Source organism: Poecilia reticulata, chromosome 3 (assembly GCF_904066995.2).
Source record: "Poecilia reticulata chromosome 3, P_reticulata-male-v2, whole genome shotgun sequence".
Classification (NCBI taxonomy): domain Eukaryota; kingdom Metazoa; phylum Chordata; class Actinopteri; order Cyprinodontiformes; family Poeciliidae; genus Poecilia; species Poecilia reticulata.
Genome location: NC_088832.1, coordinates 16,716,857 through 16,736,189, shown reverse-complemented (window position 1 = coordinate 16,736,189; position 19,333 = coordinate 16,716,857). Strand labels below are relative to the sequence as shown.

Here is a 19,333-nt window from a genome sequence, read left to right as displayed (position 1 = left end):
TGTTATGCTCTGCAGTCCTTTTCTGTATAAAAGGCCCTTGGTTACTTTTTTTTTCCTGATTGGTTACTTTAAGGTCTAATTATGGAAAACGTGGGGGAAAAAAATCCTAAATAATCTTTAATTTTTAAAATCGTAAATCACGAATAGATATGAATTTGACTTTTGTCCTAAATCTGTTCCTGTTTGTCCTAATCTAGTTTCTCTAGTTCATGTTTTCAGGGCACATTTTATATTCACACCTGCTTGCAGGTCACTTCACAGCTGACCTTCACAGCACATCTTTGGATTGTTAGGAGCTCCCCAGAGAGCAGTACACACATATGAAGACATCATGCCATTTTAAAAGTCCCAGGCAAGCAGCAGCTTCACACAGAGGACCGGGGATAGTGCTAACCATCAAGACCCTGTACTGCCACGAAACCCTGAAAGGAGGTCAGTCTGACGTCAGGCCCTGCTCAGCTGAATGAAACTGTGTGCCATGAATTATATATGAAAGCGAATAGAGTCTCTGAAGAGCAGCTGTCTCAAAGTTTCCAATGAAATGTAAGTATACATTGCAGCTTTCCAAAACAAAAGCACATGAAGAACAACGTACAAAAGGTTTTGAGTTAGGTAGAAAAACACAGAATAATCCAGTTAAAGTTTGACCAACACCGACATTCTCAATCTAATCAAGGCTTCTTAAAAGTCTCGCTTTAAGGAAGCAGGTGTGATCAAAAATAGTTGTAAACCTAAGTTTTAATAATTCAATGATATGAATATTTATGATTATCTGAATAACCTAAAAAAATAAATAAATAATAACACCGATTATAGAACAATTTCATCATATTTAGATTTATTTCTTTTTTTTAAATCAATCAATATGTTCTGTTTTGCTGTTTTGGCTCTCTTTTAAAATGCCAGTTTTACTTTTTAACATGACAGGCTTGGTACAGACATTACTCACTATTTCTGAACTGACAGGTGAACTAAGTATTTGTGTTGAAAAAAAGTGAATGTCAAGCTGCCTGGAGCCTTTAAGCTTTCAGACACGACAAATAAAATGCTTATCTTACTACAGCTTTCAGAGTCCTGCAGACAGATAAACTAGAATATAAAAATAGGCTATCTATCTCTAATGCATACAAAATAAACTCTATTATTTATCAAGCCACATCTCATATGCCATGCACAGTGGCACAAACGCTGTCAATAGACGGCAAAGCCAGGGGGCCTAACCTGATATGTACCTTTCACATCCAGCTGTTACACTGTAAACTCGCAGGATAATATCGGATTCAGGAAATGAGAGACACATTTCTAACAGTCGAGAATGTACTATCAACTCGAGCTCATCTACCATTAAAGAGAATGATAAAATCGTCAGGTGAGAGAGAAAGGGCGGCGAAGGTACAACGTCGAGAGTGTGTGGGAGGATGTGAGAAACACAGGGGATGATCTGGAGGATGGGGAGAAACAGGAGCGACTGAGTGAGACGACCAAGCAGGGAGGCATGTGAAAAACAGAAAGAGACAAGATTGAGGGAGCTTGAAAAAGAATGTAGAATAATGAAGCTGTGCGGAGGATGATAAAGATGCAGCATGAGATGAATTGGACAGACTGTGATTTGCTCTTCAGCTCTTTTAAGTCGTGCTGTCATGGTGTTTGTTACACACTTGGATGTTCGACACCTTTTCTTCCTGCTCGTCTGTAAGCCTTTATGGCAGTTCCTGCTTCTGTCCCACATCTCCTCCTGCTCTCCACCCCTCATTTTCTCCCACAAAACATCCCGTGGCAAGAAGCCAGACAGCCGCACAGCTACAAATAAACTAATTTATACCTCTGACAGATTTAGGTATGAAGAAATATTTTAATTTCCCAACATTCTTTTTTGACTGGAAGTCAAATTATCATTTTGGAATGGCCCAGCCAAACTCGACTTGAATTTGATGGAGAATCTATGGAAGAGTTAAGTTTGAGGTGATGACAAGGAGTCCTTCCAAACTCACCGACTTGGAGCTCAAAATATACAGAGTGGAAAGATTACTGACCAGCTTGATTACTGTAACAAATATGTCTCCTTTGCAGACGGAGAAAAGTATAAATAGATTCAACATATCAAAAACAAATACTTTTTTATTCGCACTTTAACATTTCTTAAGCAGATATTGAGAGAGTGTGCACTGCATCTCAGACCCATCAAGTGCTCCACATTTATATAAAAAAAACTAAGTAAACCCTCAATGCTGCAAGTTCTTGAAGTACTTTCATAGATTAAAACTCAAAATGTTCTTCAAAGTAAAAAAAAAAAAAAAAACGTATACTGTAAGTTCAAGAAAATTACTTTGCTTCATAAGATCATCAGCGAAAGCAATAATGAATCCATGACAAAAAGTATTATAAACGTCTGGACGTGAATAACTGATAAGTCTGATTCAGAACGGCTCTGCACTTTCAAAAGATGTCACACACTTATTTTCTGGAAATTATTTGATCCATAATGTCATCTCAAAAACAGGATGTGATGTGAAAACACAAGTTCAGTTTGTAAACTACTGTCTAACCATAAGCTTGAAATACATTGCAAAATTCAGAATTTTTGTAGGGGGGAGGTGAGAGGAAGCTTATTATGGGACTTTCTCCTGTTTTTCTCCCATGGTTAAATTGGATCAGCTGGAGGGTCCCTGATAATCAACATGCCTGCATGCGCACTGCGCCACAGGTGAGGAGGTATTGTGCTGCTACTGACTGATCTGTGCATGTTGAAGCGATAATTGGTTTTATGAGCTCACAGTGTTGGGGGAAAAAAAAAAAACTACCTAGGCTGGATGCAGTTGGAGGAATTTTTGCATCCACAATTGTGTTTTTATCTCTGATTATTTATTTTTTTGTTATTGTGCATTAAAAAACTAAAAAAAAGGGGGGTGGGGGGGGGGGGGGCAGGGGCAATGGTTATGCTTTGGAAAACAATGATGTTTTCAAAACAATGATAAATATAGTTAATGTTCCAAATACTGTTTTCACCATTAACTCATAAATCTAATGCTGTTAAATCACTCTAGCTGTTACATGCGTTTAATTTCTGTTCATTTTTCTCCATAAGCGTTTGTTAGCATAACAATGCCGTGCCCCGTCATAGCATGACATAGGAGAGGGGTGATACTGTAGAAAGGAATCATCCTGACATGAACATGGAGATTAAGTGACAAAGAGATAAATGCACGACAGGCTCTTCAAGAAAAACGATGGTAAGACAAGAACAAAGACAGACACTGATACCTTGAAAATGCAAAAAAAGAAAAATCAATTTGTCAGGTGTGAACAATAGACTGCTATATCTTTTAAAGAGATGCATTTCATCTGAACAGCCTAGTTAGTGCTCAGCTTTGGCATGTTTTATGAACAAGCTGTGCAGCAGTGACACTAAGACAAGCAGAGAAAAGAGAGCAGAACAGCAAGGAGGACCGGCGGACCGAATTTAGGAAATGACAACAACAGATATAAAAACTTATAGGACAAATTACAGCTCCTTCAGTGGCCAGTAGTGCAGATATATCTCCATTAACATATGATTCATTAGCATAGTGACGTGGGCTGGAGGCAAACAACCATGATGCACAAGCTCTGAGCATACAGAGGCATGTTTATGAAGGACACTGGCGTTTTCTGTCATGGGAAACACAGCCGCATTCTTCTTCTGGAAAGCAAAGCACAAATCAGCAACAACAACAGAGTGTACATTCAATTCAAGGTCACACTGGTGTCAACAGAGAAGCCTGACTTTCTACACAACTATAACTCATCCTCAGCAAATTGTTCATAATCCTTAACAGCATAAACATGGTTAGTGAGGGATGATATTTCCATGCTGCAGTTCAGAATTTTACATTTCCCCCTTCTGGCAGTGGAAGAGATTACACACATCTTTCAAGAATATACAGTGATTCTGAAGAATCAAACATCTTTTCTTGAAAGAATCCTTTCTTGTATTTGTAGATGTTTCACAGTACCCCGGGCTAGCTGGAGTATCACTGAACTTTCACCATGTGAAACAACTAAAACTAGAAGTTTCCTGCAGCTTTGTTATACTTTCTTTCTTTTTTTCATATTTTTTTTAACACTGCCTCCACTGATTTATGTTTGGGTCTTTGCACACCACTTTATGTGCTGCAATGAGAAGAAATCTCACTGCAGATCCACTAAGAGTGAACTTTGTTTTGCTCTGTCTCTCAAATGAGGTTCAGATGTATCATTACAGTGCCTATGAAAAGTTCATAGGCCCTTTTTATTGCTGTTAAAAATCAATTTGAAAATTTGACCCAAAAAAAAAATGCATAAATATTCACCCATTTTAAGCACTTCTCAAATTCAGCAACACATTCTCTATAGGACTCAAGTCTGAGCTTTGACTGGGCCATTCCAGAACCTCCACCTTCCTGTCTTCAAATCATTCTTGTGTAGCTTTACTTGCGTCATTGTCTTGCTGAAAAATATTCTTAAAAGCCATAGTTCTCTTGTAGATGGAAACAAATTGTCCTCCAGGATTTCCCTTCAAGCCATTTATTTCATCTTCTGTCTTTACAAGCTTCATAGGACGCAGGAACCACCATGCTTCACAGTGGAAATGGTTTGTTTTGTGATGCTATGCAGAGCTTGGTGTCAGCCACACATAGCATCTCGTCTGAAAAAGCTCCATGTTGGTCTCATCAGACCAAATAAGTTTTTCCCTTTGACCATAGAGTCTCCCGCTTGGCTTTTGACAAACTCTAGTCAAGCTTGATGCGAATCGTCTTCAACAGTGGCTTTGTAATGGCCAATCTGGTTGAAGTTATTCTGAGATAACAGAGGCTGTGTTATAAGGAGTATCAGACTTGTGACAGAATACGTTTAGCATTTTCAGCGTGTGCATTTTCAGCATGTGCGGTAACCATGGCTTCATGGAGGATGTTTTTTTTTTAAATGTGCTGCAATGCAAACAAATGTCCTAAAGATGGTGAAGTTAATGAGTGATTTGGAAAGAATCGATTCAAAATGCTGTGAGGTTTGGGTTGAAATCGTTTTACATAGTACAGAATGACCTGCCTCTGAGTCAGCTGTTATGAGAAATGTGATGCACATAGAAGACTTTATTCTGCTGCACTAGCAGGCTAAACCAGTTGCTTCCTCTGAGAAACTGAGTTTTTGGTTCGGTACAAGTTTATCTGTTTACAAAGATCTCCTTCTAGTAGTTTAGTGACTGTACTTGCTCCTATTTTTTATAGTAATGTTAAATGTATGGCTTGGTGAAAAATGTGGGCCAAGGAAAAACTGCTCCAACACATGCACCCCAAAAGAGACGTGTCCGCATTATTTTAGCTATGGTACTTTCTGCTTGAGACTGAATCCCATATAGCAGTAAGCCAAAAGCTGAAACTTACTTTAAACCGTCTACGGACGGTGGACTCCGGCGACGACAGGCGCTTAAATTCCGTAACAAAAGTATGTTTTTATCATCTTCTTTTTTTTTTTATCTCTCTCTTTCTTACTGTTTATTCAATGTCACATGCTGTTTTTATTTTTTCTTTAATTATGTAAAGCACCTTGAAATGCCTTGCTGCTAAAATGTGCTATACAAATAAAATTTGATGGATTGATTGATTATAGAGTAGACCCTTAGTATTCACGGGACTAGGAATTGTCTATGTTAACAGTTCATTACACACAGTGAAAACTGTATTAGCACTACTGCAAATGCTAATATTTACAGAACCACTTATTTTCTGCTTTGGCCTGTTTGTCATGAGACCATCTAAATACTTTCTACTGCCTGTAAGATACTGACTACATGTGATCAATCTGAACAACCCCAAGTAAATGAATACGGCTATTAAAATAAGGAGTAAAGACAGCAATAGATCTGATTTCTCAGAAAAATCCAAAGTGAATGACATTCTGAGTGTATGTGCCATCAACATACACTCAGTATGTCAAAGAAACTGAGAAACAATTGTCATTAGCAATAAAAGCACGCTAAAATGTTAGGCAACGCAACTTACCAGTTTACGTTGACACCAGGTGCAGATCCCACATAAAGCTACGAGCCAAACGGCACATACTACGACTGCAACAGAGAGCAGGAGTACACTGAGTGACACTGAGCCTAAGAGGGAGAGACAAAGACCGAGAAGACAAAGACAGATATAGAGGAATTAGTGCATTCCATACTACACTCCAGATTTTTAAAGTGCTCACATATGAACATTCTGATGTTAGCGAAAGTCATATTCGTGGGATATTCAGGATCAATGGCTTCTCTCCTTCCTTCTCCATTCATCCTTGTCATCTGGCATCTTTCATCAGTAAGAGAGAGAAAAGTAAAAGCAGTGCAGGGGAAAAGACATAAAGGCAATGAAACGGCTTCTTGCTCATGTTCCCTGCATGTGTCAACGAGGGATGCGCACATGTCAGGGTGAAAAAATATATCACGAGGCCAGAAGCCATGCAATTACCGACCTCCGTTCTCTCCTCTATCTCCAAAATCCCTTACAAACTTTGTTCCTGTCTTGACAGATGATTTATTTTCCAGAAGGCTCTATTTTCAATTTCTATATCTTTCAATTACTGCCTCCCAAGCATGACATTCATTCAGTTATTTGCTAAGTAATTCAGAATGCACAGGCAGAAAGGCAAAACAACGCTGACAATGAGCTAATAACCATCACATTCTTTTCTCTCCAGCACAGTCTATAATTATTTCGAGATATTCTCAACCTGAAAATAAATGCATTTCTTCTTCACCTCTAAATATTAGCTTTATGGATTTTTTTTTTACATTGAGATTTATGGATTTTATTTGTGCTGCATTTTATAATTGTGTATTGACCGGTGTTGGGAAATATTCACCTGTTCTGTATTTTGATGTGGTTATTTTTTTATTACGTTTTGTTCAAAATGTGTTGATGTTTCTTTCTGCCCTCCAAAAAACATTTGTTCCTAGTTTGAATTTTATGTTGCCTGCACTGAGTCAATCAATGTCCTCCACTTGCAGAGTTTGGCAAAATGTAACTTTATATATACTGGTTGAAAAATTATGTAGTATAAGGTATAAACTAAGCAAGATGAATTGAAAATAAGAAAAAAAAAAACTCGCTATCAGAATCTGATAGAAGGTTTGTGAAGGACAGGCTCTCAAGTTCATCTCTCAAAAAGTAAAATATAAAATTCATACCGCAGCCTGTACTGGGGTTTTTCCTTGTCAGTTTGTTCACCAACCATACCCGCTTCGTTTGCATAATCAGATTTAACCTCTGTGAGAAGAGTTTAAAAAAGTGAAGTTCTCACAAAAGTAGATATAAATGTAAATATCCAAGTCCATTATGCAGATGACACATCCGAATAGCAGGTACAGATGGAGGTCACATCTTATGGTTTTGGATTTGCCCAACTGCATATAAGCACAGAGTTCAAATCAACTTGCTTTGGAGCTGCTCTGCTGGTGAAATGCAACCCTGCTCTGAAAATCTTGTGAGTCATCTGCTTTATGTAGTTTTTTCTTACTTTGTTTGTCCTGCGCAAAAGTGGAGGAAACACATGGGCCGGAGAGTAAATATCCATCAACAACATTTTAATAACTTTCATTCATTCATGAATTGTCTTCTGTCTGTGAATTTGTGTCCAAATATTTTTTAAATTGTTTTGCAAGACACTTGTCTTTGCAAACCAATGTACTTATCTGAATGGGATTTATCACTGTTTGGCTTGTTTACTCATTCACTTATCTTTTTATTACATTCATTACCTCTCCAGTCATTTTACATCCTGTCCCACACTTATCTATTTTGTCATTCCCAATCCCAACTGTCCAGTTCTCTTAACCTATTCCCTTTTTCACTCTCCATTCACTCATTAACCTCTCCAGTTTATGAAGCTGTCCAGTTTTGGTATGGACTGCTTTGCTCTGTTTGACTTGGCTTTCCAGCTATTTTCCCTGTCAGATCATCTGCCCTGTTTTGATTCCCAGCCCAGTTTTGGACTTTTTCTCTTGGCTGGTCCCCTTTGCTCTGTTGGCCTGTGATTTCAGTCAGACTGCTGCCAACCCAAACCGTCCACCACTTCAATGCTTTTCAGTTTCATTGTTTCCTTTGTTCCTGGAAAGCTTCCAGTAAACATGAACTAACAAACCTTTCAAATTCATCACACTCAGATTTTTATTGTTTCAGTCGGTCTGAGGCAAAGTTTTGACTGAAAACATGTGCATTTCAGCAATATGAGGTTTGTGACTTATTAATCCTCTTTTGTTTCATTTTTACAGTTTTTAGTTCCTTTCGCTGTTCCTACTTATCTAATTAATGCCATCAACATGCTTTCTCTTGTTCTTTTCCTTTTCTACATCTTGAGTCTTTGCGTCCAAAGTCAGGCTGTTAGGCCGTCCATTTTTATAGACCTGATTTATTTGTCCTCTCTCATCTGTATGTTTTCAACAGTTTCACTTGTAGCCCAGGAATGAAATCACAGTTATTCTCAAATTGATGATAGATGCTGAGTTGTGTTGCAGCTGCCGCCCATGTATTACAACGGCCTTGTGTGTTCTGTAAGGACTCTATCACCTGAGAACAGGACAAACTAAAACCTTCACCAAGAAAAAAAAAAAAAAAACACTTCCAACAAAACGATAGTAATGCTCATTGTCTTCAGAATGAACATTTTTAAAAGTTTTTTGACTAAAGTGTACATATCCAACTTTTTTTTATACTCCAAAAAATCTGCAGTGATCCAATCTGTGATCAGGTCTGTTGAGATATATCTTGCAATGAATAAATAAGTAAAGTGTTAATGTTTTTCTGCTCTGGGTTTATAGCAAACATAGACCCATGATAATGAGAAGTACATTCATTAAACAGCAAGGTTTCATAGAAAAAGTTGCATCTAGTGAACATCTGTTGTTTTGGCAAGGAAACAACAAGTGTCACCAAATATATTAGTCAAAGAGACCCTAAATTCATGTTGCTTTAATCAATTAGAAACATTAATAAAGCTATATATTGCAATGATAAAATTACAGCATATGCAGCCTCAGTGCAAGTGCACAGAAAGTCAAAATTAGGAGCCATTTTCTTAAATGAAGGACACCTTCACTCACTTTAAGAGTTAAACACATCACAACAGATACTAAATGAAAATGCATATTTTGGGTTTTCATTAGCTGTGAGTTGTAATTGTTAAAAATAAGCAGAAATAAACACTTGAAATGTGTTATGCTCTGTAAAGCCATAAAAGTTACATCCAAAACATGAGGGTCTTTTGATTAAAGCCATTTATGGCTCAATAAAAACACTTTAAAAAAATAAGTATTTGATAAGGATGTGAAAACAAATCTGAGAAAAGACTAATATTGAACATAGAGAAAATAAAGTTACAACAAAATAATTCAATAATAATTCAAAACAATAAAAAATTAAATATGTTGTTTGGAAAGAGATTCTGATAAAGTTATCTGTCCTAAATAGAAAACCCAAATTAATGTTATATCTTTAATTAATTCTGCAAACATGCTGGAAAATAACAATAGTAATATGATGTAAAGTTTTAAAAAAAAGTCAGTTCACTTTTGCCACTCGCATCACTTAAAATAACAGCTTTGTACTACAATTCTTTAATATTCTGCTTCAAATGGGAAAATTGATATAACTTCTAACAGAGAGAACTGAAAAGTTAATACATGTGTTTTCAGTATGATTGTGCTTACTTTAAGTTTACCATTTTTTTTAGATGCCGATAATAAATTTTAGTATTTGTTTATGTGGAAAAACACTATGTTGTCTTTAAACAGTCCGCGCTGCACCCATGTAATCTCAGGTCACGGCAGGTTAAATAAATGTGAATTATTTCCAGTTAAAATACCTGCTGTGCTGTTTAGTTTCACACTGTGAACCTCCTGTGGCTCCCAGTGTAAACAGAGACTCTTTAACAACAGCTCAAGCATTCTTGCTCTTTTCTTCTCTCACTATTCTAAATATTAGAGCGACTGCAAGTGTAGCCTGCGATCATTTATAGCATAGAAGCAGTGTAATGCACAGTTTTGTTAATGTTAACTTATTGGCAGAAGTGCATTGCTTCTCTGTCAAATGCTTCGTCTGCCTCCCATCTTTGAAAGAGTTTCCTTCAAAAATAATTTTCACTCATGGTAATAAAACAAATTATTGCAGTTGCTTACATGAGAAATGGCCTTAATAAACCTGCTGTTGCCACATCCCCCTCGCCCTCATATATCCAGCAACTCATTACAAGTCGGCTCCTGCTCTGTGTTACCTTTGATGAATCTACACATCATGTTGTTTGTTGGATTTCTTACAGATGGATGATCTAGAAAATGTTCTTGGAATAGTATTTACAAAAAAGACAGATGACAACTGAGTATTCAGGAGCAGTCAAAAACTGTATGCATCTATCAGTAATGCAGACTGACATTAATGTGTTCAAGCTGGATGCTACCCACTCGGGTAAGAGCTTAATGCAAATATGTTTTTAGACTTTTTTCAGGACTCTTGTATAAATAATAAAAAATAAGGTGGTCAGTATTTAAAAATAAAAAGAAGAATCTGACAGTTGTGTGACCATCAGCCACTGGCAGCAGTAGATAATGGAGATGTTTCAATTACATGGAGCATGATGACTATCTACACAGATCAGAAGCTGAATTACAATCAACCGGATATTGCAGAACTGCAAAAAGATATACAGGAGAAAGAACTAATTGATGAAGCTTTACCAGCAGACAAGAACATAATCTTTACTGAAGAAAACACATATTGAATCAGGAGCAGGACCTATCACTGGCAAGCAGGATAGGTCCTGTTTGCCATTATAAGTGAATCCATATAATGTTAAAAGTGATGGTGGTGTCAGTCATGATACCACCATCACGACTGATACCACAAGTTCCAAGTTACACTAACTTGGAACTTGTTAGTGTAAGGAGTTATTTTGGTGTATTGATTCACTCCAGTTTGATTATCATTGTGTTCCTTAGTTTCTTATTTTGATTGCATCATATTTGCTTTAGTTCACTCCTTTCTCAGTGATGTTAGTTTATTCTGTTTATTTATTCCCTGTCTTATTATGAGTTACTCTGAGATTCATTTTCCTAGATCCCTATTGGGTGCTCTCTCTCGCCGCGTCATTCTCTCTCTCTCTTTCTTCTCAGCCTGCCGTTTGCTCTCTACCCTCACACCTACAACCTGTTAGTTAATCAGCTCAGTCTATTGTTCCAGCTTTCACATATTTATTCACCTGTCTTTCATCCCTCCTGTTAAACCTCATCATACCTCATTAGATACTGTTCCCCAGTCATTCTCCTTGGGTGTTTGTTTGTTCCTGATGTTTCTTTGTTCTCCTCTGGCTCCCTGCGCTCCCTTGGTTTTTTGCAAGGCTTTGGTCCTTATTTTTCTATCAGGATGAATAATGGAAAGAGAAGAAACTGAATGGAAACACAGAAGACCTAAAAAACCTAAAGCTAGGACTAATACATCATCATCTAAATTCTTTAAGATTTGAATAGACTAAGAAATAAAAGGCACAGAATTGGACTCAAGTTCTCCAAATTGTTCCTCTGCACTTCTATTTTGAGAAACTTTCTGATTGCAGTAGAGACCAATGTGGACGAACAACTGTATCTCCATATTACAGGACAGTATTTCATAGAAACTTACAAATTATTGTGTCAAATTCCCACTGGCCAGTCCAAGTACCATCAACAGTTCTTGTCCTAGATGCTTATTGTTTTAATTTTACTACACATGCAAAAAAGCAAAAACAAATGCACCTTCTGAATACTCGGAGCATGCTACAGAGCAAAGTTAGAGCAGGCTCCCACTCAAACACTCCCCCAGACTGTCTGTCCTAATTCAGTCCATACCTTCTTCTCTTGGGGGCACCGGTATCTTTCTGTCAAATATGCCCCCTTTTTTTTCTGTATTTTCTTCCCCTCCACCTGCTGTGCTTATCTGTTTGTATTTTATTCACTCAGCCCTAGGTGCTAGCTCCTGGCACGACGCAGAGAATAAGCACCATTAGTCACTGGGGACCTCCTGAGGAGCATCTCTTGTTGTAGGTCAGCACAACACGGAGAGGGCCAACACAGAGGGAGGTGACCCCTGACTGTTACGACAGACACAGTGCCAGAAGAGTGTCGACTAGTGGGAGGAAGCTGAGCAGCCAATTATACAGAAGAGAACTACAGAGCAAAGCATGCCTCACTTTAAATATTGTGACAGTATCAAAGATCAGGATTGCATCACCTGCATTTGGCTTTTGGACAACTTGAAGCTCAGAATGAGATGTTAAAAATAAAACGGTGGGTGAGATCGGAGATAATTAGACAGCCTTTGAAATCCCAAAGGTGGCCCAGCTGACATTCTCATTAGTTTCATTCAATTACAACAATGTTTTAACTGAATACTAAAATGCCTGTGCTTTGTATGGATATTTATATAGGTGCTGCACTTGAGATTCATACATAACTTCTGATTTTTTTTTTTTATGCAACAGATTTAAATGCGGCAATAGAAAACGCAACACTGCATTATTATCAGCTAATGTAGATGTTCACATACAAGCTAATAGACAAATGTCTGATTAATCAGATCTTGGTGGTTCTCCAAAGTGCAAAACATAGCCAGCAACAGAGCATCTGCTTAATTATCTCCATGTGGCATTTTGTTTTGTTTATTTACCTCATTATTGGTAGAAAGAGGCTCCAAATTTGTCAGCACAAAACCCCTGAAACAATGGGCCGCAGACAGCAAAGACAGTTTACGCCATAAAAGTGAAATTGCAGACTGTTTGCTTGTCTAGGAAAGTGAAGTTGCTTTAACAACCGTTGATAGTTAAAGAGGGATTGTAATGGGGTCATTTGTTGTTGAGGGTTGAGCACATCAATCTGTTTTAGTTTGTGAGCTTAAAACCCAAACTGGAATCAAATCTCCACATGAACCGTAAAATAAAAGTATATTAGTAGAATTGCTTCTTTCTTTATTTAACACTATTTGGTATCACTAATTATTTAAACTTTGGTTCTGGTATGTTGCTGTGGTTTATTTGGTATTTCAGTATCCAGTCATGTTCAGTCAAACTGCACTTTTATTATTCTGCTGTTTCCCTTGTGTTTAATTTTCATTACTTCTACTTTTATTAGATTATCTTGGCTATGTTCAGTCATTGCTTTGGTGTTCCCAGATTGCTGTGTTTCCAAGTTCTTGTTAATTTATCTTTGTTCCCACAATTGCCACCTGTTAATCACACTGCATGCCAGTAATCGCCCTCCTCTATAAACTGTCCTATTTTTTTTTTTGATTCATTTATTGTCAGTTCTCTACTCAGTTTGGGATTTCCTCTTTGTTTTCTGTATCTGAAAGTCTGCTCTTGAGTTTTTATTATATAAATACCCAGTTCACTAAAAGTCTTAACATTTACAGTCTGTCTACATGAGTATGAACAGTTGGTAAATAAAAAATATATCTGGAAGCGAATGCAGCTTGCAAATAAGAGGGATTAGCATCCAAACAAAGGAGAAAACTTTCTAATATTTGGTACCACTTGCATTAAGAATTCATTTAAATGTTGAGATTGGAGACATATTGGATTCAGAGTGGGATAATTTATAGAAAACTCTTTAAGATTTGAATAGCTGAGTTAGTCTATGGAACGTACAACCAAATATCTTACTTTTGAGATGCAAATGGTTTATATTTTTTATTGCTTCTTATACTTAGTTGCATTTTTTTGTCACATTCAATCATAAGACACTATCGGACACATTTCTTGAGAGATGTGCTCTCTCCCTGTCTTGAATTGGCTCTGTGCCGAAGAGGTTTTGTTACACAAACTTCATCAACCTTGATTAGTCTTCCTTTAGAATTTTCAGAAGAAAATTTAAAAAAAGGTGCACTGGGCTGTTACTCGTTTCAGTTTTGTGATCTGCAACTTGCACAGTAGATATCTTTAATTTGTTTAGTCTAGTAAAATAATAATTTCAACAGTCTGCCACTGAAGAAGTACTGTTGAGGCTTACCATCTCATTTTGGATAAGTATGGTTTCATTTATACCATAATAACCTCCATCCTTTACATAAAAAAATACATATGTTTTTTATAAAGTATATTATGACTTCCGGCAGGCTTATATAACCATTTATATGTTACTTTGTGAGTATATGATGGTATTTAAAAAGTCTTAAAGTTGCAAGAAAACATTGTAAGAGGAATTAGATGTCGAATGGAGCCATGATAAGCAGCCATGACTATCTAACGTTGATCCACCCAATACAAATGGTAGCAAGAGCCATTTGAAATAAGTCCATGTGACAAACCCCTCTAGCATTCATAGTAATGACGGGCGCAAAGGAAGGAAGTCAGAAGATATTATTGTCAGAGAAGTTATTATGCATGGTTATGCCAAAAAATGTCAATTTATGTTCTAAATAAAGTGACTTTGAAAAGTGTGCACACCCGTTTTAATGCCAAGTTTTTGTGATTAAAAACAAATAAATCGACTCAAAAATATGGCATAATTTCTCTACAATTCAAATAAACTCAGCATGAAATCTATGATCTATGCTAATATTCTAAGCACATTTTAAGCACATTTTTTATTCTAAGCACATTTTAAAATCATTCTTTGTATTCAAAGTCCTATTGAGCGTACACCAGCTATCATTTGTAAAGAATCTAATGAATCAAAAACAGAGTTCAGATATCCTGACATTCAGAACTTGCTACATTGTGTTCTCTGCGTGCATCCAGATACTCAGGCTTCCTCCCACAGACGCAACACCTGTGATGGATTAATAGTTAAAGAGACACATCCCAGACAGGTTTCAAAGAATTACAGGATCTCATTGTTTATAAGGGTGTCAGTCACGAGAAAACTGCAACAATGCACAGTATTATACACAGCATTTTTAAGTTGAGTATGCCAGCTTCACATTTTCAGATGCCTATTTGAAAGCAGAAGATGAAGAGAGTTTCTTTATCAGTATCATAGCATGTTCCCTCTGTGACATGACCTTGTGAGGTGAAAATTAAAGTTTTGGATTGGGCCAGCCAGAGTTTAGAACTGAATCTGCTAGAAAATGTGACCACACATGAAAGGGGCTGTTGGACAAGAGGTGTCTTCACACATGCCTTCAAAAGGTTGGAGAAATTTTGCAAGGTTTAGTGAATTATTATCGATATGGGATGCTGATGAATTCCTAACTTTTAATTAAAACCAAACTCTGAAACTTAATTTAAAAATTGTGCAGCAAGTATTAATTTTGCTGCCATACAACTGGCAACAAGAAAAAATAGATTTTTTTTTCTTGTTGCTATTTCTGGATTTTTTTTTATTTATTGTTAAATTAAACAGGGTGTGGTATTTGTAAATATAACATTAATGGGGTGGAGTTAAAAATAATTTATCATGACACTTATTACCTGTAGACATTTTAAAGGCACTATAAAATTAAAAATGTTTTCTGAACATGACTATGCCTTTAGTATGTTTCTGAAGTTCCTCTGACGTAACAACACAATTAAAACGACTTGTTTATGTTGGAATGTTTGTTTCTTGGAAAGTCAGTTTTGTATATCAGGAGCAAAAAAACATAACACTACATCATTTTGCAATGTTTTATACAGAAAATCTAGCAAATCTAAAAAAAACTTCATTGTAAATTAAACCACTGATAAAGTGTAAAGCAAAGAAAAAAGGTAATTTTTAGCATTGTCATATTTTGCGTTTTTTTTCAACATTCACATAGTTTTCTGTCACATACCATTCTCATTCCACCTGCTTTTTATCCGCCTCTTTTTCAGCAAACCACATCCCCTGATGGTTATCATCTGACTTCATTACCTCCATGCCAATCTATCGTTGTGACACTGTCTCTGCTACTCATTCAGCTGAAACGTCAAAACCATTTGCTCTGTTGCCCATTTCTTACATAAGCTGTGCTCTTGGGGAAGTGGTCGTTCACATCTCTCCCTTCCTCCCCCAGTTTTTGCGATTCCATTCACAAATAACATTTATGTCAAACAAAGAGATATGGAAGCAATGCTATGTGAGGATGAAAACTTTAAAAACAATGCCTCATGGGTTTTCCTCTTGGAGACTAAAAATACACTGCATCATGCACAAGTGAAGTGTGGCAAACAAGCTGCTGTTTGCTGTCTCAAAGGGTTGTAATACCACAGACCCATGACTGACTCATAACCTAATAAACCTGACTGGTAGGTGTGTTTATTCAGTCAAACTATCTTGTGCAGGCAGATTGTGCTGTCAGAGTGTTTCTCTGCCGGAGCGGTGATGTGTTGTCCATAATGAGGAGGATTTAGAAGTTTGCTCTGTGCAATAAGACAGGGTATGGGTGAACGGACACAACTGAAGAGTCATTGTGACTCACCCAGAGGTGCTGAAGAGACGAGAAGAATTACAGGTCCTAGAGTGAGGTTAAAACTCTTAAAACGGTAGGGCATTATGGAGAAAGCATGTCTGACTAAGAGCTGGGGGTAAAAATAAGCATAATAAGTAAGAGTACAATTAAAATCTGCGAGAGCTTCATTACAGGACAATTGACTTGCACCATAAAAACAAATTATTATACCTAATATTGTGGATATATATTTTTACTACAAATGTACCATAGCATTGCACATTAGCTTATTATTCTTAGTAAAGTGCCTTTGATTAATTATGGGGGCTGTTCTCTGAGGATTTCAAATTCCACCCTATTTTATAGCATGTGGTTCTGGTTGCTCTTTTGGTCAGCCAACTCTTATTCAATATGAGAGATTATACCTTATGACCAAATTAAAATTATCATGCATAACCTCCTGTCGGACGATATTATTAGCTGGAGACATACCACTTTTTTTGACAACTTACTATTAGTAGATTATAGAAAATTACTTTAAGGCTGCCTTCAGGAGGCGGCGTGCTTCATCCAGAGCTGATGAGAAGGCCACACACCTTGAAATTATACCCAGCTTGGTGGTGCAGGTTGCTACCAAAAGGAGATTTTTTCAGGATAGACGGTGTCTATCTGCAAAAGAAACGCCTGAGTTCTTGTAGTAACTGAGTAGAAAAACAAGATACGAGGATTCCTCCATGCACAGACAACAACCACTTCATATTCACTGTCACGTGACTATGAAAAAGCATTTATTTATTTAGTTTTAAGCATTTATTTAGTTTTAAGACTATTCTATCATTCAATTTCAAACATTTTTGGATTAGCAAACAGATTAGTAAATTGACTGAATGCATAAAACATATTTCTCCTGTTACCAATAGTTCAAAAGTATAAAAATTAGAGTCATAATGCCCAATCACCCTAACAACACATTCACATAGTGATACGCTTATCGGAAAGCAACCTGGGGTTAAGTGTCTTACCCAGAGGTCCATGGTCATGTGATTGAGGGAAGCTGGATTCAAACCAACAAAAGCTTTTAGAAATTTAAAAGAAAAACGGAATGATTGGTGCTTTTGTTTTGTTGAATATTTTTTATTTTATTTTTCAGCCATGTTTCAACTGCATTTTTTTTTAATGAAACAATTCTAATACATTGTTTCATCATTTAAATTTTCTATCACAACTTGATACAGAGGGATTCCAGCAATCTGAGACAGCATTAAGCAAAAGGAAGTATGTCAAGAACTAGTGAGAATGGGCCTTTAAGTCTTTTCTTCTTCTTTGCCTGTGATTTATTGAATTACAGCCATCATGTGGTATTAATAATGCAATATATCTAGTTTAGAAAAGAAAAAACATGAAATAATTTACTCATCCATCTGTTATTAAGACATTGAACATGTATTTCAGAAGTAGGAAAACAATACAAAAATTGCTAATTTAGTAAATCCTACACAAGCTAAGTATCAAAGATAGATAACCCAACGTGATATAACATATCCGATATCGGTCCTTAGGACATTCATTACAATATGCATGCAGCTTTTCTCTGCTCGAATTATCAAGGAAAAACCTTTTAGCGAAGTCTCAAATGTAATTTGAACATGAACAGCTCTTCCCTCAAGCCAAAAAGAGAGAGAAAAAAAATTACATAATCATGCAAATGTAGGTTTGGAATGGGCTGCATTTATAATAATGATTAACCTTTTGGATTTTTTATGTGAAGAATCACAAAATTATGTCCTAAAGTGTTTATCAGAAAATGCACGTTGATCCTATTAATACAGTTCTGAATAAATATTTATTTTTTATTTTGTTCTCTGTAGCAATGCCAAACTAAAAGGATAGAGGCACAAATTCTGTCTGGCTTTTAATTTTCGACATAGTTTTCCACAAAACGTGTAAACTCATTGTCCCTCCTGCTTTGTAATTAATGAATGGGACTTGAAATTCTGTTTTTCACACATCGTTTCACAAAATCGTGGCTGAATCGGTACCAAGCTGGCTGCACCCAGCCAAAAGTAGATGTTGTTGAAAAGGTTAGTGAATCTCTGCTGTTTGTTCATGTTGGCAGGATGTGCTGCAGTCGCTGTTTGCGTTAATACAATTCCCCATTGTGCTACTGCATGAAGAAATCACTGCCTTCAGCACTTTCGGCTCAATAAAAACAGACTTGTAAGCTGGCATGTAGCGGCCTACTTGGTCAGTCTGAGTTTGAGCTCATCATTTGTGATGAAGGAATCAGCCCCCTGAGTACGACCCTCAGACGGTGAGCTCCTGCTGAAAACTTCTTACAGTGTCTTTGGAAACAATAATCTAGCAATTTTCTCATTTGCAGTCCAGAGTAATTGATTCAACTAACCCACTGGTTCCTCAATTAAGAAAAAGGAGAAAAATCCAGGAAAATTCAGTTTTAAGTAAGTATTTGACGAAGAAGCTCCCACGATTGACATCTGTTGCGCTGAGTCCCAGATGTTTTATAGCTGCTATAAAGAGTTTTGGCTCCAAAATTCAATCAACATGCCCGCTCTTAAAGATGCCCACACAGTTGAGGTTATATAACATATTTTTTTCCCACCAACTATTTCATGAGAAACATTAATATCACTTATACGCACACTGTCAAGTTTTAAAAATGGATTCTCTGTTAGTGGAAGCCTTTGCCTGTTGACCCTCCCATAGGAAGAAAAAAAAAATCAAAGAGCACCAAAAGATGTTTATAACTCTTAAAGTAAAGTTGAATTACATGACACATAACTGACTTCACTCTAGGTGTTGCACAGGGAAAGGTTTCTATGACATTTAGAGATAACATAACTTTTAAAATTGTTTCTTTTAATGCCAAAACAGAGCCCCAAAAATGTAAGATGTATTATTTACCATCACTGCCAAGTTCTTAGATTTGAAAAACTTAATATTTT

General features: G+C 36.7%; 1 protein-coding gene across 4 annotated transcripts in view; it reads right to left on the bottom strand.

Moving 5' to 3' along the window:
• The window catches only part of syt7b (synaptotagmin VIIb), a 109,615-nt gene that overhangs the window by 59,678 nt on the left and 30,604 nt on the right, over positions 1–19,333 (bottom strand). For all 4 annotated transcript variants that reach the window (XR_001776466.2, XM_017304019.2, XM_017304020.2 and 1 more), the window contains exon 2: positions 6,018–6,121. Coding sequence is in view for 3 of the 4 variants with exons in the window: in XM_017304019.2 (XP_017159508.1) it covers positions 6,018–6,121 (104 nt within the window). In the remaining variant the exon portion in view is untranslated. The remainder of the gene's footprint in view (positions 1–6,017; positions 6,122–19,333) is intronic.